This window comes from Squalius cephalus (genome assembly GCF_949319135.1).
Source record: "Squalius cephalus genome assembly, chromosome: 2".
In the NCBI taxonomy this organism is placed as follows: domain Eukaryota; kingdom Metazoa; phylum Chordata; class Actinopteri; order Cypriniformes; family Leuciscidae; genus Squalius; species Squalius cephalus.
This window is the reverse complement of record NC_137123.1, coordinates 19,060,510-19,087,254: the sequence shown is the minus strand read 5'-3', so window position 1 is coordinate 19,087,254 and position 26,745 is coordinate 19,060,510. Positions and strand designations below refer to the sequence as shown.

General features: G+C 38.2%; 2 protein-coding genes across 4 annotated transcripts in view; both read left to right on the top strand.

Annotated features, from left to right (window-relative positions):
* The window catches only part of mast1a (microtubule associated serine/threonine kinase 1a), a 56,818-nt gene extending 42,197 nt beyond the window's left edge, over positions 1-14,621 (top strand). For 2 of the 3 annotated variants that reach the window (XM_079858774.1, XM_079858773.1), the window contains exons 14-27: positions 315-453; positions 1,510-1,642; positions 1,738-1,903; positions 2,528-2,629; positions 3,787-3,909; positions 3,997-4,106; positions 5,640-5,800; positions 5,913-6,178; positions 6,274-6,507; positions 6,643-6,872; positions 6,981-7,103; positions 7,266-7,399; positions 7,485-7,672; positions 7,776-14,621. In XM_079858774.1, coding sequence (XP_079714900.1) covers positions 315-453; positions 1,510-1,642; positions 1,738-1,903; positions 2,528-2,629; positions 3,787-3,909; positions 3,997-4,106; positions 5,640-5,800; positions 5,913-6,178; positions 6,274-6,507; positions 6,643-6,872; positions 6,981-7,103; positions 7,266-7,399; positions 7,485-7,672; positions 7,776-9,526 — 3,860 coding nt within the window. In that variant the 3' untranslated portion in view covers positions 9,527-14,621. Of the gene's footprint in view, positions 1-314; positions 454-1,509; positions 1,643-1,737; positions 1,904-2,527; positions 2,630-3,786; positions 3,910-3,996; positions 4,107-5,639; positions 5,801-5,912; positions 6,179-6,273; positions 6,532-6,642; positions 6,873-6,980; positions 7,104-7,265; positions 7,400-7,484; positions 7,673-7,775 lie in introns of all 3 variants that reach the window. The other variant, XM_079858772.1, reaches the window with a different exon arrangement.
* Positions 14,622-15,450: 829 nt separating this feature from the next.
* atg4da (autophagy related 4D, cysteine peptidase a) lies at positions 15,451-26,044 on the top strand. The gene is made up of 11 exons (XM_079896455.1): positions 15,451-15,773; positions 17,972-18,199; positions 18,371-18,454; positions 18,901-19,074; positions 20,187-20,544; positions 20,629-20,693; positions 20,794-20,945; positions 21,522-21,600; positions 21,682-21,758; positions 21,867-21,986; positions 23,817-26,044. Exons 2-11 carry the CDS (start codon positions 18,013-18,015, stop codon positions 23,994-23,996), a joined length of 1,476 nt encoding a protein of 491 aa, XP_079752581.1. The 5' UTR covers positions 15,451-15,773; positions 17,972-18,012; the 3' UTR covers positions 23,997-26,044.
* Positions 26,045-26,745: the final 701 nt, after the last annotated feature.

The following is a 26,745-nucleotide window of genomic DNA, read 5'->3' as shown; positions in this document are numbered from 1 at the left end:
AAAGACTCGGAAGGTAAAGTAATTGTTTTTGTTTCCTGTAAATTATTTTTGACTGCATTATAATGATTTCTTAATTCAGAATATCAAGGTTGCGTAAGTGGATGTGTTTGGGGAATTTGGCTGTAAAAAGTATATCATTTAAAGCCACTTAAATGAACGAAATGACTCGAAAAAAGATTCGTTCAGTTTGATGAGCGAGATCGAACAAGAGAGTCAGTAAAATGATCCGAACTTCCCATCACTATGTGTCACACTGAGCTATTGGTTCCGAACATGTACGGATGTTATTCAGCCATTTTAAAATCCCCGTTTAGGCGGCGACTGTGCAACCCTTCTGAAGAATATCGGAGCACTCCCTGTGGAGATGGCCCGGATGTACTTTGCTGAGACTGTTTTGGCGTTGGAGTACATTCATAATTATGGCATCGTACACCGAGACCTGAAACCAGACAAGTAAGTCAGCGCCCCCTGCTGGAGTGGAGGTCATCTGTCAAGTCAAATAGTGGAAGTGTAGTCAGTGTAAAGATGTTGCGCTCATTATAATGCCTACAGGCAAGCGCATGTATCCCACAAATATCATCTGTGCATAGAGTTCACAAGTTAAAGTGGGCTTGGTTCTGGAAGTATTTTTCCCATAGGAATTTAAAAAAAAATCCTCATTATAGAGTTATAAGCCAAACCAGCCAGCTACGAGGTGAATTAAAACAGTACAAACTGGTTTAAGCAAAAACAAGACTAAGGTACAAGACTGTGCACTTAACGGGTTTAATGAGGGAAAGAACTACAAGCCCATGAAGCATTGCGAATGACATAATCGAATTAAAAACGTTGGAGAAATATAAAACTATAAATTTAAAAATATTGATTGTGTATGTAGAACATAAATGTGTAAAACACATTTTACATCTATTGTAAATGTTAAAAAAATGATCTTCATTGCTTAACTTTCTGATTTGTTAATTCATGTATTTTCTATTCGTGTGTAAATTTTAAGATTTTATTTCTCTTTTACTCTTATGTTAATTTTTATTCTATGTGAGCGAGTCGAAAAATGCATTTCACAGTACGTTGTACTATATATGCTTAATATATATAAAACATTTCAATATACAAATATTTAAAGCCCCCCCATAGTTTGGCCCTTTTGGCACAATTTGCTTGTTTCACTTCTAATTGGTGGAGATTTCTCTGCAGAATTATGGGTAATGTAGTTTTTCACCAGGAATTCTGCTGTTAGGCATGATTACTTAAAAAATAAGCTGAAATAATGTGGGCTGACGGCGTGAACAAAAGCATAAACAATCGATTAACAACCTCATACAGCTCACAGGAGGTCTGTCTTTAAAGGTTAATAAGTTATCGTCCCCTATGGAGAAAATGAATGAGATTTTTACTTCCTGTTGCGCTCCATTACAAGCTGTAAAACAGATGCCACCCCTGTCTTGTGTGCGCCTCATCTTGTCATCATCCTTTTTAAAGCGAACGCTCACGGCCGGTTCTTTTTCACAGTCTGTTGATCACGTCGATGGGTCACATTAAGCTGACTGATTTTGGCCTGTCAAAGATGGGGCTCATGAATCTCACCACTAACCTGTACGAGGGACACATCGAGAAGGACGCCAGGGAGTTCCTGGACAAACAGGTAAGGACGCTTGTCCTGTTGTGAATTACCTGGTATGTAATATTACATACCAGGTGTGAATGAACACGGCCGTAATGTCTCTGTCTCTGTCTCAGGTGTGCGGCACACCGGAGTATATTGCCCCAGAGGTGATTCTCAGGCAGGGCTATGGGAAACCAGTGGACTGGTGGGCCATGGGGATCATCCTCTACGAATTCCTAGTGGGCTGTGTGCCGTTCTTCGGAGACACGCCTGAAGAGCTCTTTGGTCAGGTGATCACAGGTGAGTCAGAGGGTACGTTTACACGACAACGATATGCTTAAAACAGAGAAGTTTTCCGCATACAGACGACACTTTTTTTTCAAAACGATCCCCGTTCACACGGATCCGCGAAAGCGATTATAAACGCTGTATTCTGCTGCCAGGCCATTAGATGGCGATGAAACACTATAGACTGAATACGTAATACGCATGTGCATGACGTCATCTTCTTCAGAGATTCGCGTTTTTGTTGTTTACACGGGGACCTTTTAAAAAACAAACATTTTTATTCGTTTGTGTAAACGAACGGCCAAAACGCATAAAAAGTTTTACGTTTTTAGTTACTGCGTGGTGTGGTGTAAACAGCCCCTGAATGTTGCGTCTCATGCAGAGGTAAATCCTAATGCTTAATCACACATTGTGTCCTGACACTTCTCTTCTGCTAATCTGGCTTCAAAAGCAACATCTGTGCTAATATTAGCAACAGCAGTGTTGATTAGTGCAAAAGCTAAGCCTTTTTTCTCCTCCAGAAAACTCTTCCAAAGCGCTCAGTTTTTCTTGCAAGGGTTTGCAATTACATAAACTGAAATGGGATGAAGAGCGTCAGTGCTGCCAACAGATTTCTGTGTTTGTTTGTTTGTGCAGATTATATTGAGTGGCCTGAGGGAGATGAGGCGTTGCCTAGTGAAGCTCAGAGCCTGATTTCTGACCTGCTGCAAACCAACCCAGTGGTGCGACTGGGCACAGGTACACTTTACCACGCTTTCACTGTCAAGACAACTTCAACAAGTCAACATGGAATCAAATCGGATCCTTTTTAATTTAATTCATGTTCTTGGTCTTATTGTGAGCAATTCATCTATGCATATTATTATTTCATCTTTTTTTTGTTGACTACCATATAAATGTTTGGGATTTGTAAGATTTTTTTATGTTTTTAAAGAAGTCTCTTCTGCTCACCAGTGTTGCATTTATTCAATCAAAAATACAGTAAAAAGAGTCATATTTTGACATATGTTTACTATTTAAAATAATATACTATTTAATTATTCATTTTCAGCATCATTACTCCAGTCTTCAGTGTCACATGATCCTTCAGAAATCATTCTAATATGATGATTTGATGCTCAATATTTTTTTTTGTGGAAACTGTGATAAAGTTTTTCCAGGAATCTTACCAATAGAAAGTTCAAAAGAACAGCATTTATTTGAAATAGAAATATTTAGTAACATTATAGTAACATACTCTCACTTTTGATCATTTTAATGTGTCCTTGCTGAATAAAAGTATTAATTTCTTTAAAAAAAAAATCTTACTGACCCCAAACTTTTGAATAGTAGTCTATATAATCGATCAGCCAAAACTTAAACTTCTGTCATCGTTTAATGTAGTTTCATATGATGGTTTCTGTCACAGAATGTGAATGTTGTCGCTGTTTTCTATACAATGAAAATGAATGATGAAAGCTTATGAGACAAAATGATGAGATGAAAGCTGTCAAGATCTGAAAACAACAAAAAAGTGATTGAAATTTACAGAAAAGTACAGAAAGTTTTTCCCTCCTCCACCATATTTTTCAAATCTCATTTGTGTTTGTGTATATTCATGTTTGCCGTGACTACATCTTGATGCACAAAGTGTTATTCCATGCAAAACTTTGTAAGACATTAGAATTACAGTCCTTAGTTTTTGTTCACTGTATGGAAAACCATTGCTTGGACATACTGATAAATTAAGACATATATATTAATATATATATCTGAAAAAGAAAAGGACAGCAAGTCAGACATTTTGAGTGTTTTGCATCACAGTCCATGATCATAACACCTAATATCTTAGTAAGATTTTATGTTTATCTGTTTACATTGTCTATAAATGCATGTCTGTTTACCCTTGTGAACAGGTGGAGCGTTTGAACTGAAGCAGCACTCGTTTTTCTCGGGATTGGACTGGAACGGTTTACTCCGACAGAAGGCCGAGTTCATCCCTCATCTGGAGTCTGAGGAGGACACCAGCTATTTTGACAGTGAGGACATTCACAATTGCTTTTGAGTCTGCCCTTGATCTGCATCACTCTATCTCTCACCATCCTCTTACTCTCCCTCTGTCTCAGCGCGGTCCGAGCGCTATAGGCACATCAACTCCTACGACGAGGACGACACCAACGATGATGAGCCGGTGGAGATAAGACAGTTCTCTTCCTGCTCACCGCGCTTCAGCAAGGTCAGTCTAACATGACTGCATCCATATTTCATGCTTTCTCTCTAAGAAAAACTCCTGCATGCATAAACACACTCATTAACCCTGGAACAACATTTGAAACATGCGTTTTCTTTTAAGCTGCTTTTATGCTGTAAAAAAATGCTATACAAATAAATGTGAATTGAATAACACCCATCCTTTTTATATAGGTCGTAATTTATAATATTTTTCACATTACATCTGATTCGTTTTAGTGGAGACTGCGGCTAGATGTCACAATTTTTAAATGTTATTATTTTCTATAAAACATTTTTAGATGTTAAAGTCAAAAGCATTTGTGCATTTGAACATTTATGACATATAACTCATGTGATAACTAACCCCGCCTGTCCTACATGTATCCATTGAAAAGGCCATCACCGTTAAACAATTTTCTAAACATCTCCTCTGCCAGATTATATATGTTGCATAAACCTTCTTTTCCCAGAAATGGCAGGAATTTTAATGTGTTTGTTTTGAACGCAGGTGCTTGATAAAAACACTCGTGTGAAGCAGTGGGCTTCAGATAAGCAAACACAATCGCACACTTACATAATAAACATTCTCTGATCATCTTTTGCGTGAATATGCTAAAGGGTTCTTCTCAAGACGTGCGACCCTCTTCAGGACCTGAACAAAGACCTTGGATTATATAAACAACAAAACAAACACAATTATGCAAACAGCAAAATGACTGGATGATGAACAACATCAGTGATTTCAAGCACCAAAGTAGCAGGAAAGCACCATATAATTATATACATTACCATTCAAACGTTTGGGGTCGGTAAGATTTTTGTTTTTGTTTTTTGTCTTCTGCTCACTAAGGCTGCATTTTGCATAAAAAAATGTTACTGTATTTTTGTACTGTATACAGTAAAAACAGTGAAATATTATTACAATTTAACAGAAATGTTTTAATATTTTAAAATATAATTTATTCATGTGATCAAAGCTGCATTTTCAGCATCATTACTCCAGTCTTCAGTGTCACATGATCCTTCAGAAATCATTCTGATATGCTGATTTGTTGCTCAACAAACATTTCTGACTATTAGCAATGTTAAAAACAGTTGTGCTGCTTAATATTTTTGTGATTTATTTATATTTTATTTAAATATTTATATAGTATTTTATTTGAAATGCAAATCTTTTGTAACAAGTCTTTTCTGTCACGTTTGATAAATTGAATGTGTCCTTGCTGAATAAAAGTATTATTTCAAAAACAAACAAAAAAACCCAAACTTTTGAATGGTTGTGATTATATGACTTGTGCTCTATATTCCAAGACAAAGCTATTTTAAGGCTTCAGAAGACTTGTAAAATACCACATAAGTCATATGGACTACTTTTATGGTCATTTTTTTAGCTCGACAACACCAATCCCCATCCCTTTTTATTCTATAGAAAACTGCATTCTGGATATTCTTCAAAAAAGTCAGATTTCCTACAGACTTCTACAGCACATGTGAGGAGTAAACAAAGCAGCCTTTGGCATTGTTCTCTGTCTTTCAGGTGTATAGCAGCATGGAGCACCTGTCCCAGCTGGAGCAGAAGTCCCCTGTAGTCACCCGTCGAGAGCACAAAGGTCGCCGCGATGACAAGATGGCCAAGCGGGAGAGTCTGGGAAGCTTCAGCATGAGGGACAAGAGCTGGAGGACGAGCTCACCTGAGATGTACGTTTGTGAGAGTTTGATTCAAACCATGTCTGTCAGATATATCACCATAATACTGCACATAAAGATGTTTTTTTTTTAATTATGTGGCACGTTCCAATACTTTTCACAGGAAACGTCTGTCATGCTCTGAGTCTCTGTATATGGAGGGAGACTTCAGTCCTCCGATGGGTGCCCGGCGCCGCTTTTCAGCCCTAATGGACACGCACCGGTTTGCGGCTCCTCAAGAGGGCGATGGAGAGTTCTCCGCGCGACAGGGTGCCACTAAAACCCCTGGACCATCAGTAGAGGGAGCCACTGCTCCATCCTCGCCCAGTGCGAACGAACAGAGGAATGCTGGGAAGGAAGTGATGTCAACCAGTGCCAGTAAAGGGGCAGGTGAGTCGAGGAAAGTTGAATTAAAAAAAGAAGTGCTTATGTATGAAGTCAGATGTTGTGTAAAATGTACATTTCTGTTAATGTAAATTTGGCAGACAAGCCATCGAGAACAGGTGAGGTATCGGCACCACAGGCCATACCTTCTACTGGGGCCACAGCAGCGATCCCCATCGGTGACCCCGTCGGTCAGCGGGCGACCAAGGATCTGGTGCTTCGGCGAGCGCGTCATCAGCAGATGTCTAGTGATGGGGAGAAACGCACCTCACGTCCCAGCAACAAGGTCATCAAATCTGCATCTACAACCGCGTTGTCTGTCATCATTCCTGGAGGTACAGTTCAGCCTCCAATCGCACGTGAGATTTTACATTGTGACATTATTTTTATACATTTTCCTTCCAATTCTCATTACTGTAATGCAAAAAAGATTTCCTTTCCTAAAAAGTCATTTTTTGTATTATAATTAGTTGAGCAGCACGGTAGCTCTCCACTGGCCAGTCCTATGTCTCCACGGTCTCTCTCGTCCAACCCCTCATCACGAGACTCCTCTCCCAGCCGTGATTACTGCCCCACAGTCATGGTGCTCCGTTCACCGATCACCATCCACCGCTCTGGCAAAAAGTATGGGTTCACACTCCGTGCCATTCGGGTCTACATTGGAGACACTGATGTCTACAGTGTGCACCACATAGTCTGGGTGAGAAAGCAACACACCATCAGATAAAGCTGACCGAGTATAGAACAGAAATGCTGCAATAGTTTTGTTGATGGAGTAATTAGTAATTCTGTCCTTATCCAATCACAGCACGTGGAGGATGGAGGCCCTGCCCAGGATGCGGGACTATCTGCTGGTGACCTCATCACTCATGTCAATGGTGAATCTGTGCATGGATTGGTCCATACTGAAGTGGTAGAGCTTATACTTAAGGTGAGACATGAGTTTACATGAGATGTTATCATCAGAATTGCAAGTTAGAAATTTAGTTAGCTCTTAGAAAAGTAATAACACACCTGTCCTCAAGAATCCACATGATTTGAGCAAGATTCATTGATAAAGATGTGTATGTTTCTTTGCTTTATCTTCGTTCAGAGTGGAAACAAGGTGACCTTGACCACCACGCCCTTTGAGAACACTTCCATTAAAGTGGGACCTGCACGCAAGTCCAGTTACAAGTCCAAAATGGCTAGACGCAGTAAGAGGCCGGTGAAAGAGGGACAAGAGAGGTATAATGTGTTGGGATCGTCAATATAAGAAAATCTTTTATCTTTTTTCTCACCTCTGTCTTTTTTCTTCCATGATCATTCACAGTAAGAGGCGCGGATCTTTGTTCCGCAAAATCACTAAGCAGTCCAACCTGCTGCATACAAGCCGTAGTCTGTCGTCTCTAAACCGGTCCCTGTCATCCAGCGATAGTCTTCCTGGCTCTCCAACACACAGCCTGTCTGGTCACTCCCCCACCCAGAGCTACCGCTCAACACCCGAGTCGTCCCACCTTGGTGAGTAGATCAAAATGTGTTCTGTGATTATAAAAGGTGAAAACTAACAATTAAAAAGTTTAATGGACACATTAAACCCTGGCTTTTGATCTTCTTGACCCAGGTGCCTCCTCCCAGAACAGCTCTCCTGCCTCCAGTACCCCAAATTCCCCTGCAACAACCCAGCATATGAGGCCCAGCTCCCTGCATGGACTGTCCCCAAAACTACACCGCCAATATCGTTCAGCCCGCTGCAAGTCTGCTGGCAACATTCCTTTGTCTCCGCTGGCTCATACTCCATCCCCAACTCAATCCTCACCACCTCCTTTGCCTGGACACACAATCGGAAGCTCCAACACCACACAAACCTTTCCTGCCAAACTGCATTCATCCCCGCCGATCATAAGGCCTAGACCCAAGAGCGCAGAGCCACCCAGATCACCACTACTCAAAAGAGTGCAGTCAGCAGAGAAACTTGGGTCACCGCTTTCATCTTCATCTGAAAAGAAAGGTGGGATTGGAATGATGAGAAAGCACAGTTTGGAGGTTGGACATTCGGATTATAGAAAGGATGGTTTCCACTGTGAGCTTGGCCTGCAGAGTTTGGTGGAAATAGAGGGTGAGAATCTGGTATCTGCCCCAACAACTTCTCCTTCACCCACACAACCGACCCCGTCACCGCCTGAAACGGGCGTTCTGAAGCCGGTCAGGAAACTGGGCCGGCAGGAGTCACCTTTGAGTAGAGATGCTTTGCTTGCTGGGAGAGAAAGGGATAGAGACAAGGAGAGGATTGGCGAACCAAGTCAAGCTAGTGAGGCTAAATCAGGGATGGTCAAAGAGACACTTCCTCCTGGTGGCATTACTCCACCTGGTAGTAAAAAATCTCCAAGTGTTGAAACATCTCAGCGTCCCCCTTTCACTCTACAGGAAAGTTGCCTAGCCAAACCCCAAACTTGGCAGCCTCCATTGACCAAATCTTCTCCAGTAGCATCAGAGTCAAAGTATAGTGTAGTTGCCTCCATTCCATCACCCCTGGCCACAGCGTCTTCCCCGTCCGCTAAAACAACAGATCCAAGTTTCATCATGGAAGCAGGGAATAATGACAAAGGAAGTCTTACAAAGATTCCCCAAAACCAGGCACAAGGAACCACTAAGCCTTCATGCTCTGTGAGTACATCAGGTGTTATCAGCAAAGACATGTTGGAAAAAGATGGGGGAAAGGATACTGGGAAGAAAGAAGTGAAAACAGAAGTTGGGAAGACTTCAACTTTAGTCAAGCCAAGCATACCATGTAGTGCTCCTGGGAGGACAACAAGCACAGAGGTAACCAAAGCAAGTAAGGGATCAGATGACGGAGAGGGTCTCAAAAAGGGCGTATTAGATCCCTATACCAGAACTTTAGATGTCAGGGTGAGAACTGCCTTAGCTCCATCCAAAGGGGTTGTCCCATCCCACCCACCCCAGGCGCAGTGCTCTGTTTTGGGAAAACTTCGGCAGGACAAGTGCCTGGCTCCGGTCAGCTGCTTCCGTGGGACATTTGATTGGGAGGACAAATGTCTCTTGGAGATTGTTGAGGAACACTCTCCATCTCCTACTCCTTCTCCAACTGGAGTGCCTCCTGATCTGCCCAAATCTCAACCTCAGTCTCCTGGGGAAAGATCTGGAATGGCTCCACAGTTGACAAGCACAGGGAAATCTATAGGGCTTGTTAAAGAGGGGCCCAAGGCCAAAGAGTTGGAGGTCACCCAGGCTTGTGCACCAGGAAGATTTGAGTCTGCTTCTGGGAGTAGACCAAGCTCCAAAGGATTCAGTCAGAGTCCAACTATCACCTCTCCACAGGTGAAGACTGTCGTTACTCCTAAGAATGGCTCTTGATCTTGTGCTTTTTGGAAAGATAGATGCCTTTAATGGGGGTTTAGCAGAATTCAATGTTTTCAGGCACTTAGACATTTAGTGGACATTCCAACCAGTGAAAACAAGTGACTAAATCATATTATGCTGAACAAAGGACAATAACTCCAAGGTTATTTTAAAGGCTGTTATTTATTGTACATGCAGAGCTGTGTCAGACAATTATGATAGATGTATTATAGAAGAATGTGTGTTGGGTGTTTGTGTTTTGTGAGAAGGTGAATGGGTGCATGTTTCGTGGTGCTTATGCAACAAGGTAAAACAAAACAAAAAAAAACAAGCGCAAAGTGCATTAACAGATCAAACAATGCTGAATACTGTGAACACCAAAACAATGTTCCTACGTTTTCTAAGGTGACCAGCCACATGATTTCCTTAAAATACAAAAACTGAAAAGGTAATATCATATCAAGTTTTTGGCGTAGACAGAACGTCATCAAGGACACATTGCTTTGAAAGCTGTTTCATAGCTTGTACCTGATTCAGGAGTTTTGTATATCCATTAGCAGCTAGCGCATACTACGTAAGCCACGTGGGGGATGTTCGCTAAACTGTAGATTCATTCCCCTCATAAAATTCACACTTAACCAATTCTTTCATTATACTGAATTACAAATGCTGAATGTTAAAATTGTTGACATTTTAATTATATGTTATGTTTATTTTAAACCAAGGTTTGCATAAGCATTCAGTCTTCAATTTAATATTTGCTGAGCCATCTTTTTCAGCAATGATAGCTTGATGCCTTCTGAGGTAAATATCAATGTCCCTTTATGGCAAGTCGGTGCATTCAGCAGCCATGCAAGTATAGCTTTCATCTACTTTAATATCGTAAATTTAGCTTCTTTAGCTAAATTTAGCTATTTTTGTCAAATCAAACAAAAATGTGTTCTATCTGGCCCAGATAAAAAGACCAGATTGCAACGTGACAGTAGTTAAAATAGTTGATCTGATTGTAGAAGTTCATGCTAATGGTCATTATAGCGCATCCTGCAGCAACAAAGAATGCAATGCATATTTGGATTGTGGTCACACAATGTATAAAATAATGTGTGCAGGATGTTCTTCCATATAGACATTTTTTATAGTATATCATAATTTGGCGGCAGGTAAATTAGGCTGCTGTCACTTTAAGATTGATGCACGGATCCATTATACTGTTACACATGCGTTTTCTTTCTTACATTCACTTAAAATATAACTGACTGTTTAAGTGAATACTGCGTTACACGCCACTGCTGAAATCCACCAGAATTTGACTGGTTGGCGTGTGGTAATGTCAAGCCCTGCTTGCAATGCATTGTCAAGCAGGCACCTCTACATTTGCATACTTGCCTAGAGTATGTTTCAAGCCTCACAGTTTTTCTGTAAATATCCAGCCGCTGTTTAAAGACTTATTTAATTCATTCTCACATGTAGGTCAGTGTTATGCACAGCTCTTGACTCAAACTAGAGCATTTTGACTCTATTTTGTGCTACTGAATTGTCCTTGAAAGTGATTGTTGACCTCACGCTCAAGTGTCAGATGCGCTGCCCGAATAATAATTCTTAAGCTGTGGGGTTCCTCATCTGTTTAAACCAAGAGGACATGGTTTGGCAGGTTAGCATGGAGCAGTTAGCCTACTAGTAGATGTCATAACTACACCATCTGGCTGCAAAGAGAGCATCGTTCTCCATTGACAGCAATTCAAAAGTAGCCATATATTGAAATGAATGCTAATACGTTTTGTAAATCAGTAAAATTAGAGAATTTGGTTAAGGGTCTGAACGTGTAAGGCACTGGATATGTTTATAGTGCAGTGACTATTCAAAACAAAACCATAAACTAGGAACCTTAAGTTTTGAAGTGATTACGCATATCACAATTTTAGATGACATCCTTCATGAGTCATAACAGGTCCTGATTTGAGACATTGTTGGATCAGCACATTTATGATGGTTGTAGGAATCTGCAGACGAAAGAGGATTGTATGGTAAAAAATATTCTATAGTTAGTCAAGCATCAATACATGTCACTGTTGTCATGGCAACCCGGTGTACCCTGCCATTTGTGATCTGAATGTTGTTCACTACATGCAAAGAAAATATCAGTAAACATTTGTTTCTAATTTTTCAGCATATGCAAAACATAAATGTTTGTAGGGATGCGACTGATGGGGTTTTTTTGCAGCATTTGTTCTTTTTTCCATTTCTAAAGCCTCCGAAACATCATTACTTGAATGCTAGGAAACAGTTGTGGAGATGAACAATGGTTTTACTATAGTAACCATACTTTACTACAGTAACCATAGTACTAATACTACTAATACTATACTATGGTTTTAGTAGTAAAACATGGTAAAGTATTGGTATAAAATAATAACTAAATGGTATAAATTGCATTTGTCTCAGTATTATCAAGTAAAGCTAATTATACACATTTAGAAGAAGACTGAAAACATTTTTGTGTATTCAAAAGAATCAACTGCTTTTAAGCATTTTCTGTCATATCTTAGGTTTTGACACTTTAGTTAAATTGTAGAACATAAGGACATTGTTATTTTTGGTTTATCATTTAATTCATGTATTTATTAATGTAACACAAATGTATCACATGATGAGGACCATTTGAGGTGTGGCAGAAATAGACCTTATTCGGAGCAGCGCCATGACGGGTATGAAAGCGAGGCTGTGAGGGATAAACTTTCTGTGTTTTCAGTTATGTCTGCTGTAAAAAGCTCCTAAATCACTTATAATTTTCCACAGCTCATGTCCAGATTTTAGTCTATTGAAATTTCTTGGTAAGAATGTTTTGCAGTGTTTCGTAACCAGAATAATTATATAGACTAATTATATAGAACAAAAATATAGCTGCAAGCAGAAATTAAGGGGATTAGTTCGCGAAAGTAGGAACGATTCGATTGACATGCGGCGGTCATATAGGCAAAGTTGCTCAGAATGAGGAGTTCTACCATAAGGTAAAGTTTCGTTCCGATCGGCCTGTGTTTTTCAAGATATGCAAATGTCCTCATAACAATCTCGGCACCTTGGACAAAGACCGCATGCCAGTTTTCAAGTCAGTCAGGGGTGCGTTTCCCAAAAGCATGGTTGGCCAAATTTTTATCACAATTTCCATTGAACTCTATTGGTAGCGACAGAACTTGCGACCATAATTGGCTTTGGGAAACGCACCCCAGGCTGATTGTTGCGTAGCTACACGTTTTTTTTAAAACAGCGCCACCAAGTGGCCAGTCGCTGTGTCCTTTTTCACGTGACCACAGCACATACACAGCTGTACCGAATTTGGTGAAATGATCTAAATCTGTTCAAGAGGGTTAGCCGTTTCAGTAAAAGTGGCCACACCCACTTCAAACGTTTTGGCATCCCATAATGGACGTGGATCGAAATTTTTACTTTTTTCGATAATTATTGATATTCAGACCGCAGAGAATCTTTCTGCACTGGTTTGGTTCCGATCGGGTGAAAAACCTAGGACTACTTCGCAAAGTAGGTTTTTTCGAAAAATCCAAATAGACCTACCAGAAAATTTCACCAGGGTTGGGACCGAATCCGGTCTTGGGCCAAGGATTCCAACGATATAAGACAGCGACTAATGGTTTAAGTACTTTTGATCGCTGTTGCGCCACCATCTGGCCGATTGGGCCGAGTTTTGGTGACGTTGTAGACGGGGTGGGTACTATCATCCCTAAAAGTTTCAAGTCTCTACCACTTTTGGTTTGGTCTGCCCGATCAATTTTAGGGAAGAATGCTGATCCTTGGAAATTATAACAATTACAATAGTGTTTCAGCACTACTAGCTCGAACCCCTAATAATAACAGTACAACCCACTGAATAGATGCATGTCTATCCCTCACAGCCTCGCTTTTTCATTCCCACTAAAAATCAAAGATGGCGCTGCTGTGAATAAGGTCTATAGATTGGGTTATTCTGCCATCTGATGGCTAACAGGGACACTGTCACTATTTTACACCTTATATTTAAATGGTGGTATTAGTAGTAGGAGTAAGAGCAATCAGTGACAAGACCAAGAGTGCTTTATTTATTTGTATTTCATACTGTAGCATGAAAATGCCTTTGGATAGACATTCAGATATCTATTAATCCTTCCGTAAATGTATTCTGACGCTGTTTATCGCTCAAGCAGCTCTTTCATTTCAGATATCTTTTGCTGTTTCATATCTGGTTTTAGTGTTAGTGAAGATTTCTTTATATCTATTAAAAGCATAATAGGTTTATTTATTGTATTATACAGAAACTCAACACAGAGAGTTATATGGATATATCAGTGAAATGGAGAAGTGATGATGACATATGCATAAAATAATGTAAAGATTTTGTGTGAATGTGTTAATATATCTAATGTTATGTTTGTAACAATCCAAAAAACAATCCAAAAAAACACAAGTTGCCGTTCTTGTCATATTCATCCCTTTCCCATGCATGACTTTTCAGTTGTGGTTAAAGACGTCTAACACTTCACTGGCCTGAACGTTTCCACTTTATACATGTGACTGTTATAGTTGAATACGAGAGGAACCAACTAATGTTTTATAATGTTCACCGTTAAACCCTGTCTTATTGGCTTTTGAATGATTTGATTTCCACTGCAGAATAGATTCACAAAGTGAACTAAAAAACAAGAATCCACACATATTTGAAGTATGTCGTCCACTCGTATGTCAAAATGTGTTCTTAAGTGCTTGTGTTTGTTTGAGAAATTTCAGTTTTTTAATGTAATTTCCTACAAGATGTGATCTTTTGAGAATGCACTTTATTTCATGTCGGATATAGTTATTTTATACGTTGCTTTAATGAACTCTCCACAATTCTGTACGATACTGTACATAGAGGAAAATAAAGACATAAACATATTCTGTTCTAATGTGAATGTCCTGTAGGAGAAATGAAGAGAATCGTGTATGTGTGGCATTTTGGACAGGTTGCGTTGAAACGAATCTGTAATTTATTCTATTTATTTTTTTCTGTACATCACTTTCACTTAATGCAGATGTCCATTAACTGAGGTGCAGTGTGTGTAGTCAATTAATAAAGATGTATTGTATAAAATTACATGCTTCTTTTATTTGCTTTAGAGAATAATACTTAACTCACACAGGAAAGTTCATCAAGGCATTGCTAGATTTTTTTGGTCAAGTCAACATAGACCTTTGGTCACTGAGCCTTTGTCCTCCTTTATCACAGTATGAGTTACGAATTATTAGTTAACAGTACTAAAACTGACCTTTTACAAATACAAAAACTGGCTGTTATCACACTGAGTGATGCAGAACACAATGATGATGCTATTAGTGCTCTGCAAGCAGAATTTACTCTAATGTAAACAAAGCATAACTCTATGACCCTTTACTTTTTTTTTTACTATGAACTTTGTCAGAGGGAAGCTTACGTAATCCTTCACAGTACAACAAAATCACATCAGCGCAAAACAGAATTTAGCGTATGCTTTTATTGAACATTCAAGAGGATTTTAATGGAAGAAAATCTGGATCTTAAATGGACTTTCTAATGTAATGAATATAAAATGTGTCTAACCAAATAAAAAGGTTAACAATTTACCCTATGCATGTATCATAACAAACCAAGGTTTGATTTATTTCTTACATATTTTCAAAATTACAGTAGAGTAGGCTAGTGAATACAGACATGAAATCATTTATAACAGTTTTATATTTATAACTTCTTTCCTTTTGATACTCCAAACTGTTTAAATTTATTCACTGTATTCATTTATTCATATGGTATATACATATTTTATTTAAACAAATAAATAAATAATTCAGAATTCATTGACTACAGTTTCTCGTACGTGTATGTCGTCCAATCATCAAACGGCAACTGTCAAACCTGGCCAATCACGTCGCCTGGTGGGCGGAGCGAGGGTGTGTATCCGCAATGACAACAGGAAGTGGTTGCATACTGGTTTAATCGCTCGTTGATTTATACACTATTCATCTCTCAGCTGACAGTTCGACCGACGCGTATGATTGTATAGAAGCAGGAACTCATGACTGCGGCTTTAATCGATACTCGCCGAGATTACGGCTCCTGAGAAGGCCTGAGCTCGGTCTCACAGCGCCTGTCCTTGCCAGACATCCAGGCGAGCGTTCGTGCAGCTGGACGCCGTTGACTATTTATAGGAAAAGTCGGAAAAATACCCGGAACATCAAACATGCCGGGTCTAACGTGAAGGTAACCCGGCCAAGCTTTCAAATGTTTAGTCTGGCTGTTTAAAATGACTTTTGGAGTGCATACATTTCAAGATACGTGATATCTGTCTTCATACTTAATTTTTTTAATATTTCACACAAACACCGGAATCAGGCTGCCTTATTTGTGCATTTTAATGGTGTTAAAATCTGAATCGTGACTGGCATTGGCGATTACTTGGTTTAAAAAAACAACAACGAATTAATTATTTCCAACGAAATTATTGTACATTCATTCAGCCAAACTGGATTTTCCTCTTAGGCTGTGTTCAAAATTAAATACTAGCGTACTTCATACTGCATTATGTGCACTATATACTGTATAATGCCTACTCGTTTCTACAACGCGATGTATTGTTAGGCAGCATGTGACACAAAACGTTTCAAACATTAGTATGCTAAAATGCTTGTCAGGTGACTTCAATAAGCTGCAGTCTAGTTGTCCTTTTTTTTTTGTACACTTTTGGCAGCCAAAAAATGGTTGATGTTTATAGTAGGTCAAGCGCATTGCATTGTGGGAAACGGTGTAATCAGTTGCATACTACACATTTTGACATGTAAATAATAAACGATGCAAGTATTCTGCACATAAATGTTCATGTACACTTACATACTGCAGTAATAGTATTATTTTATGAATGTAGTATGGTAGTATGCTAAATGCATTGTGATGACCTTTTTTTGCTGAGCACTCAGTGGTCACATGTCTTACAATTCACATGTGTCCACTTTCTTCAAGCAGTCTAGCGCTCTAGAATGAAGTGGAACTTTTTTAGAATTTGCATTATTGTGCAATGACGGTGTCTCTCATTCAGAACTGATGACGTTGCCTCATTTCCCACCGTTATACTGTAAGCTCAAACTTCCTTGAGAAAACAAGGAAAAGGGAAGTCACATTCCTTTTTGTAAAGTGTGCTTGAACTCTTGTGTCCTCAGTTCTCATGTGACAAACTCATTTCCCACACAGCTTGTTTTCTGTTTGTGTAACACACAGGTGTGGAATGTCTTCTAGTTTGAATAGTGTCTATTGTGACGTCACATCGCAGTCAGCAATTAAAGTTGCACGACTTCAGAAGTGACAGTAAAGACATTTATATAGTGGAACAATAGATTTCTATTTCAAATAGATGCTGTTCCTTTGAATGTTCTAGTCATTAAAGAATCCTGAAAAAAAAAGAATCAAGGTTTCCACAAAAATATGAAGCAGCACAACTGTTTCACATTGATAATAATCAGAAATGTTTCTTGAGCATCAAATCATCATATTAGAGTGATTTCTGAAGGATCATGTGACACTGAAGACTGGAGAAATGATGCTGAAAATTCAGCTTGGCATCACAGGAATAAATTACATTTTAAAATATATTCACATAGAAAACAGTTCTTTTAAATTGTAATAATGTTTCACAATATTACTGTTTTTACTGTGTTTTAATCAAATAAATGTGGCCATGCTGAGCAGAAGAGACCTATTTCAAAAACAAAAAAAATCGACCCTACATTTTTGAACGGTAGTGTGTACATGCACATTTTTCTATTTGCAATCAGCTCTAAAATAGGTTATAAATTGCTTTGTGTGACTGCAATCTCTAACCAAAGTCCTTATCAACATCCAGTACATGGTGCTGCATGGGACTTAGGAATATCATTGTATTACCATAGTATGAATGCTTAAAAAACCATGCAATCTCAATGATAATATTTCCTTGAAACCCCAGTACTCATTTTACTCATGTACTCGGTCTTAATGTGTGTTAGATGATCAAGGTCATCATTAATGCACAATTAAATATCCATTATCGGCTGTTATCAATACATAAAAAAATCTGTTAACTGATGTGGTACAGATAAATTTTGCATTCCTTGTATTTAACCATATTTTTTTTTCATATTACTTAGCATCAATATGCATAGGCATCACTCACATAGTGAGTGTCACGTTAATATTTCTGATGTCAGAATTCAGGTCTCAGAATGAGACGTTTCCGCGGCTTAGTTTCAGTAAATGCTTTTTTTTGGACTAGAGAAGGTTTTGAGTACTGAAAATTACTGTGATGTCATAGCACACCTGCTCTGTTTCAAAAGCTCAAGGAACTATTGATTCCTCATGATATTAAAAATATACCAAGATTTTAAGGAACCCCTCATATCATGTTTTCTCTTACTTTCACTGTCTTTCAGGCTGACGTTCTTCTGTAATGCTGCTGTATCCGGCCTGAACCATGAACTCCGTGTCTCCCAGTGGTGTTCAGTACATGGTGGGCGCTGGAGCTCATGATGACAGGCCCTCGGCCCAGTCCCGACACCACAACGGCCACGGGCCAGTGCCTGACGCCATCAGGGAAGAGCCCGATGAAGTGGATCGCCTGAAAGCCAAGTTCATTTCGGCCTGGAACAACGTCAAATATGGTCGGTTTTCATGCACATGATTGAGAACTGGTTTCTATGACTGACACAAAATAATGACACAAATGGTTGTTCCTTTTTTTCCCGGGCCATTTTTGAAGTCAGATGTTCAAAACTGGCCACATCAAATATCATTGACTGTATCTCAGTAAGTTCCTGTCTTCGTTTTCCCAGGCTGGACCGTGAAATCTAAAACTACCTTCAACAAGACCTCCCCTCTGTTCCTCCTGGGTCAGTCCTACCTGTTCAATAGTGAAGGTGAGTAAACACTTGCACACTTGTTGTCACTGTAAAGCTGCTTTGAAACAATCTCTATTGTAAAAAGCGCTATATACACTGAACAAAATAATATACGCAACACTTTTGTTTTTGCCCCCATTTTCATGAGCTGAACTCAAAGAGCTAAGACTTTTTCTATGTACACAAAAGGCCTATTTCTCTCAAATATTGAGCACTTCTCCTTTGCCGAGATAATCCATCCACCTCACAGGTGTGTTATATCAAGATGCTGATTAGACAGCATGATTATTGCACAGGTGTGCCTTAGGCTGGCCACAATAAAATGTGCAGTTTATAATTATAATTTATAATTTGTTCAGTGTAAATAAAGATGACTTTACTTGACTTGAGCTTGAATTAACACTTACACAACAATGATTAAAAGAATGTGATTGTGTTGTACTGAGATGCCGTCTCGTTCCCAGACGAGGTGGAGCGTTTCCGGCAGGTGTTTGTGTCGTGCGTGTGGCTCACCTACAGGAGGGAGTTTCCTCAGCTGGAGGGGTCGAGTCTGACCACAGACTGTGGCTGGGGCTGTATGCTGCGCAGTGGACAGATGCTGCTGGCACAGGGGTTACTGCTGCACCTCCTGCCCACAGGTCTCAACTGCTTTCACATCTGTTGATTTGCATGTGAATTAAATGCAGGAAGTAAAGCAGTAGCACTTTATTTTACAGTCCTGTTTTGCATGAACATACTGGCCTGGTTTCACAGACAGGGCTCAGATTAAGCCAGGATGGGGCCTTAGTTTGATTAGGACATTTAAGCAGCTTTTATAAACGTGCCTTAGAAAAAAACATCACTGGTGTGCATCTTGACAACACAATGGCAGTGACATATTTTAAGATATATCAGTGCAAGTTACTTTCAGTCAAAAGAGCTCAAACATGCATTTTAGTCTGAGACTAGCTTACGCCTTGTCTGTGAAACCGGGGGATTATGTACTTATTGTAGTAATTACAATAACTGAGTAATAATTAGGTAATAGCTCTAATAGAACCTGATTTGAACTCATGTAGTTACCTTAAATGACTCAGTATTAAGTAGATTGATGGTGCACTTACTGTAAAATAAAGTGCAACCAATAAAGCAATTCATTAATGATGCAAAGAGTGTTCAAAACTTCCTGACTTTGCTTAAACGTATATAATTACTTTTATTAACCATATATAATCACAACAAATATAGTCTGTTAGATTAAGTGTATTAATATATACACTACTAATATATATGAATATATATTTATTTGATCAAAAATACAGTAATATTTTGAAATATTATTACAATTTCAAAGAACTGTGTTCTATTTGAATATAGTTTAACATTTAATTTATTCCTGTGATCAAAGCTGAATTTTCAGCATCATCACTGCTGTATTCAGTGTCACATGATCCTTCAAAAATCAAGCTAATATGCTAATTTGATGCTCAAGAAATATTTCTGATTATTAGCAACGTAAAAAACAGGTGTGTTGCTTCATATTTTTTGTGGAAACCATGATACATTTTATTTCAGGAATCTTTGATGAATAGAAGAACAGCATTTATTTGAAATAGAAATCTTATTATAAATGTCTTCACTGTCACATTTGATCAATTTAATGCATCCTTGCAGAATAAAAGTATTAATTTCTTTAAAAAACAAAACAAAATCTTACTGACCCCAAACTTTTGAACGGCAATATGCGTACATGCTTCTCTCTATATCCCAGACTGGAGGTGGTTGGACTGTCATCCGCTGTCAGACGTTGATTTTGAGGTGCTGAAGCCCCGCTCTCCTTCCCGCCCGGCTGGCATGTCCCTGCCTTCCTTTAGTTCTTCCTGGACCAGCCCCATTTCCCAGCGGGACCCCGGCTCTGGCAGTGCTGAGGGTCACAGACGGACCCCTGAGCAATGCCCTGCAGCCAGACATGACCCTCAGGTGGAGGCGTTACACAGGAAGGTGGTGTCTTGGTTTGGGGACCATCCCTCGGCTCCGTTTGGAGTCCACCAGCTGGTGGAGCTGGGAAAGGAGTCCGGGAAGAGGGCAGGGGACTGGTACGGCCCGTCCGTAGTGGCACATATGCTGAGGTGAGAGGAGAACAAATGAACATCAGTGTACATTGAACTGAACTGTGTGACTTATGACTTATTTAATGTCTTTTCTTCTACCAGAAAAGCAGTGGCTAGAACCCCAGTGTTTCACAGCCTTGCTGTATACGTGGCTCAGGACTGCACGGGTGCGTCTTGTGCATTATGTGATCATTTGACAAAAACAGTTAGTGAAACTGAAACTTTATGTTTAGCTCATACTTCTGCTTCTGTGTGTGTGTGCTGCAGTGTATAAAGGAGACGTCATGGGGTTGTGTGAATCGCCCCTGACACAAGAGCGGTCCGAGTCGGGTGGCACGGGATGGAAATCAGTCATCATTCTAGTGCCAGTGCGGCTCGGAGGAGAATCCTTAAACCCCTCCTACATTGAGTGTGTTAAGGTACATGTACTGCACATGAATTCACAAAAATATGAATTTGTTTGAAAATAAAAATATAGATAAATTTATGAAAACTTGTTTCCGCCACCGGGTAATTTTTTTTTTTACTTTTCTGATTTCTGAAACACAATTCTGACATTTTTTCTGAGTTTATATCTCTTAATTCAGACTTTTTTTTTAAATGTAAAATCAGAATTGCAAGATATAATCATTTCTGAGAAAAAAAAGTCAGAATTGTGAGATAAAAAGACCCAATTACCTTTTTTGTTTTGTAATTCTGTGGCGGAAAAAAAAAAGAATTGTGAGATGGAAACTTGCAATAACCTTTTTTTTTTTTAACTTAATTTTATTTATTCATTTTATTCCATGGTGGAAACAAGCTTTCATAGCTTTCAAGCTTTCATTTTTATCCTAAAATAAAAATGATTTTGCCCAGTTTGCAAAGTGATTTAACACTTTGCAAACTGGGCAAAATTATTTTTATTTTATATTTAATATAATATATTTTTTTTAATTACTTAAATTAATGGCCTTATGTTGATATTTGATTTAAATAAACAATCTCTCCTTTTCTAGAACATTCTCAAGTTAAACTGCTGTATAGGAATTATTGGAGGGAAACCCAAGCATTCTCTGTTTTTTATTGGCTTTCAAGGTATGTGTCTATTAAGAACTATGTTTTGATTGGTTACCGTGTTGCTGTCTGCTCTCTGATTGGCTGCTCTCTGTCTTCCAGATGACCAGCTATTGTATCTAGACCCACACTACTGTCAGCCGGTGGTGGACGTCACCCAAGGCAACTTCTCTCTGGAGGTGAGACCGAAAGCAACCCTCTTAATTCGTACAGAAAAAAACAAAACATTATAATATTTATAATTGCAAAGTCTTGTATGAAGCTGAAGTCTCTCGTTTCTCTCGTAGTCTTTTCACTGTAACTCACCCAGGAAGATGAACTTCAGTCGTATGGATCCCAGCTGTACCATCGGCTTCTACGCACAGACGAAGAAAGACTTTGAGTCGTTGTGTTCAGCGGTCAGTGAAGTGAGTGTCTTGTTTGAATCGGTAACACTAGAAGGAATTGTTGTGATCCAAGTAGGTAAAAATCCTTTGCTTCTGGTGTCAAAAAACGTCAATGCAACAAACAAAGGAGTTGCATAAAGGTGTACTGAAGGTGTGCTGAAAACGTTTGCTCGTGCTCGTCTCTCCTTTAATTCACTTACACTTTGCACTAAAATAAAATATTTTTGCTAGACTTTCTCAAGTTTCTAGAATTCCCCTAAAATTTAAGATATCAGGGCAAAAATGCCCCTGTATGATTTTTTTTGTCTCATATTTGTATCATGATATAGTTAAGCAATTTCACACGTGTGATGTTTTTGTCCCGAATAGCACGAGTGCAAATGTAATTTTTATTTTATAAAACAGTTCAATAAATAAGAACATTGTGTTAAATTTTAGACACTATACTGTTTGCTTAAGCTAAATTTTTCCAATATTGATACTTTGCACGTGACGTCAGTTGTACTGGCTGGCGGGCAAGAACGTCATTCTCCAGCAACGAAAACCAGTAAACTAATCAAGGATCTTGCCAGGACGTTGCCAGTTTTAATATACAAAAGTTGGTGTTTTGAGGTGTACACAACATGCCAGATAGTTGTTGTGCGATTGGATGCACTAACCGCGTTTGTTGCCCGCCAGATATCATGTGACTGCAAAGTATCAATTACCTATAAAGCCAGTGCAGAACTGTTGTGAGTCTCTGAGCAACACACAGGAGTGTTTCGTTTCTGAATGAATCCGCGTTTTGAGCGAATCAATCGGGTGAACCAATGATTCAATGGTCCATTCATAAAGAGAGCCATTTACGAATGAATCAGCCGTTTGAACGAATCCAATGAATGAATGAATGAATAAGTCATGACTTACTCATTTAAACATTTACCGCCACCTACTACTATCATAAAAATTATACAAATAAAAAAATCCATATTAATAAATAACACATTAAAGGTATAGTTCACCCAAAAATGAAAATTCTGTCATCATTTACTCACCCTAAAAGCCTTAAAGTTTATGTGTAATAAATTCTATGTTGAAATAAAATTGAATAAAAAAAACATTTCTAAAGCTACTTTTTACAATGTCTGTTTGATGCTTTTCTCATTAGCACAATAATGACTTTAAATTATCTTTTGGGGGTAATTTCTCAGCCAAATTTGATGTGCAATTATTTGCGATTTGATTAATTGTGTAATTCGATTTAGAATTTTATTACATGTATTTACTATAGTAATAACTATGAATTAGGCATAATTACATGCAACTAACCCTAAACCACACACTAATCCTATTATACTAAAGTCCCCCTGTAGTCAATAATTTTAACCTCTAAAAATCATCTTTGATCACCAAAATATTCAAGAGTTTCTTGAAAAAAAAAAATTCTTCTTGCCTTAAAATAGCTTGAATGTAACTCTACACCCTTGCCTCATTTAGTATACGTGGTTCTATGAATATGCAAATGAGCTCCGCCTCCACTCACTCACTCCAGCTCAGAGATCCACTCGTTGGCGATCACACGTTGATCTGATTGGTTACAAGGTAGTTTGTGACGTCAGAAACACCAGCGATTTCAAACCGCGTTTTTGAGACTGTCTTTGGTTCACTGCAGTTTTAAGGAGAAAATACTCAGCAATGGTGTCGATTTATGAACTTACACATAGGATTAGGATTTGGTTGAAGGTTGGTTGCATGTAATTATGCATAATTTACTGTTATTATTATGGTAAGTACATGTAACCTATGTAACAAGGACACTGTAAAATAAAGTGTTACCAAATAAACTGTAACCATATTTGTTGTTCTTTTCAGGCTTTGTCGTCGTCTAAAGAGAAGTATCCCATCTTTACATTTGTGGAGGGCATGGGACAGAACTATGGACTGGAGGGGCAGAGCGCGGGCTCCATGGACGGGCCTGCAAACATTTTCTCATGCAACAGAACGAGCAGGAACAATAAGAGAGGAAGCACAGATGAGTTTGTGCTCCTGTGAGGAGCGTATGGCATGTAACACAGACTGCACTGAACCTCATGAAACTGCTGTTCCTCACGTCTGTACACTGATAAATATCTCTGTCTAGGTCATATTTCAAAACTAAGAAATTATGTTTTGCATTAGGAAAATGTTGCATATTTTTAGAATTATTTTCATGAGAGTTAAACACATTTTCCACCTATTTATCATTACCGTAATGCCAAAAAAAAAAAACTCATTCTCTGTAATGTGATGTAAAAAAGCTACATTATTTAAATGTAGGCACTGCCTTTATGCTAAGTTTTAGTTAAAAAAAAAAAAAAAAAAAAGATGATTTTAATTCACTGCATTACAGTATAAGCATGCTTTGCATTATGGTAATGAAAATTGTAAGAGGAAAAATGCTTTAATTATCAGTGTAAAAATTTAAGAATTCTAAAAATACGGTTTATTTTCTTTATGCATACTATAATTTTGGGGTGACACCTACATTTCTTTGGTAAATTATCTATACATTATAAATGATTCATGAATGGATGAGGAGCATTCTCTTTCAGCTCAATTTTCACCCGATTCAGGCCTCATACACACTAAGGTTTTACTTCCTCCTGTTTGTCTCACACACTGCACACATGATCCTGCTGATGATGAAGGTAAACGGGTACTCTTTAAGTGTTTTTCTCCGAGACTGTGCTCTATAACAGGACAGCACTGGAGGGATTATGGGTAATTTTGACATTGAGAAAACCTCCTGGTTGCTGTGTCGGTATGTCTGGTTTTCTAAGTCGTGTATATTGTAAATCTCTCAGCTGTGTTTGAACTGAGTGTGTTTTTGTTTTAAGTCGTTGTGCTGCGTTTGTCGTCAGTTTACAGCTTTCTCTTATTTAATTGTATATTTTATGGGGAATCACAGCCGTAGTACCTCCTCAAGCTCTGGGAGACTGTGTGGCATTTGAGTTTGATGCTGGAAGCTGTCTGAATATTTGATGTCTGACTTGTTCAGGTCAACCAAATTAGCTGTTACTGTTCGATCTTATTTAAGCTGTTAATTTTATTTTTACAACTTGTATTTTTGATCATAGTTCTGTCTGAGGATGCACCGGATGAAGCTGAACTGCTGTCACTGTTTGAACAATCATTTTTGACATAATAATAGATATTTGATTTGTTTTTGTTTTTTGTTTTTTTTTGGATTCTCTCTCCTGAACACACATGCTCAAAAGGAGCAGTGGACGAGAGGGTGATTTGCCTCTGTGTGGATTTTTTTTTTTTTTTCAGAATTGGAAGATGGAAACTATGAATTAAAAGTAAGAGAGAAGTAAATTGCTTATAATTCCATAATTGCCCAACTGAGTATCTGTCCTTAAAATAACTTCAGGTATTTTTTAAACAACATTGTTTGAACTGAGTTGTCTATTTTTATCAATTAATATGCATTTTTATCTATTTTTATGCATCCATTGAACAGGAGAGCTACTGGCCTGCTTGCTTTTGAGGTTTCGGTGTAATTTTAACTAAAGTCCGTCACAATTAGAACAAGGAAAAATTATGAAAAGAGTGATGAAATTGTTTTTTGTTTTTTTTTGTGACTTGTCATCTGCAAGCTCTTAAGGAGTCCCCTCCCCCTGTTGTCTGTTCTGAAAGGTCATGGAGAGAAGGGGAAAAAAACAAACAATAAAATGCAACAGACCATATAATCATATTTAGTTACACTGTAAACCTGAATAAGTTAGCAAAACTCAAAAAAATTGAGGTAATCAGTTACATAAACATTTTTAAGTTAAAAGAATCAAAGTTTAAGTGAGCAGAACTTGCAGATTTCTATTGTGTTCTCATACATTTTAATTGCTCTTAACATGACATATTTGAGTAAGCTAATTTATACATTTAACTTAAAATTATCATGTAATCTCAATTTAAGTACTTTTAGTAGTGGAAGTTGGCTAGTTTTAACTAGCTAATTAAATAAATGCTGATTTGTTCATTTGTAGCACAATGCTTTGATAGTATCGGCATAGCAATTGCTGAATGAGTGTGGCTGTACAGAACATTAAACATATATACCTGTTCTCAAACTCAGCTCATGCTTCACTCGTCAACGTGATGGCAACACTCCAAAAAAACCTTTCTTCTAAATTAGCATAGAAAAACATTAAGCACTACTAAATCTACCACTTAAAATTAATCCTGGACAAATTTTTTTTTTTATTAAATAACACTTAATGTTAGCATTTACTTTCCCTTTTGAGTGTCATGGTTTCAAAGCATTCTAGTAAAAGAAAAATCCCAGTGCAGTTTCAGTTAAATTTAAGTTTGTCTAAATAAAAAGAAACAAGTTCATAAAAAACTTCATAATTTTTTTTTTAAATGTGTCAGTTTTGTGAATTTAAAAGAAAAAAAAAGTATTTTAAAAGTTCTAAATACTCGAAAGTTAATTTGATTGAGCTAATTTGTTCAAATTTACGTTGTCTACTCAAACCAATTATTTTGAGCAATAGGGTTTACAGTAGCAAAGAAAAATATTTATTATTAGTCATTTTGCACCTATACAGTTCATGTGAATATTAATAAATCACAATTTTTTTTATTTTAAAGTCCCCCTGTAGTCAATAATTGTATCCCTTAAAACTCATCTTTGATCACCAAAATTACATATTTAAACTTTTTTCCTTCTCATTTAGTATACACGGTTCTATGATTAGGCAAATTAGCCCCGCCTCCACTCACTCACGCCAGGTTGACTTGATTGGTTACAAGGTAGTTTGTG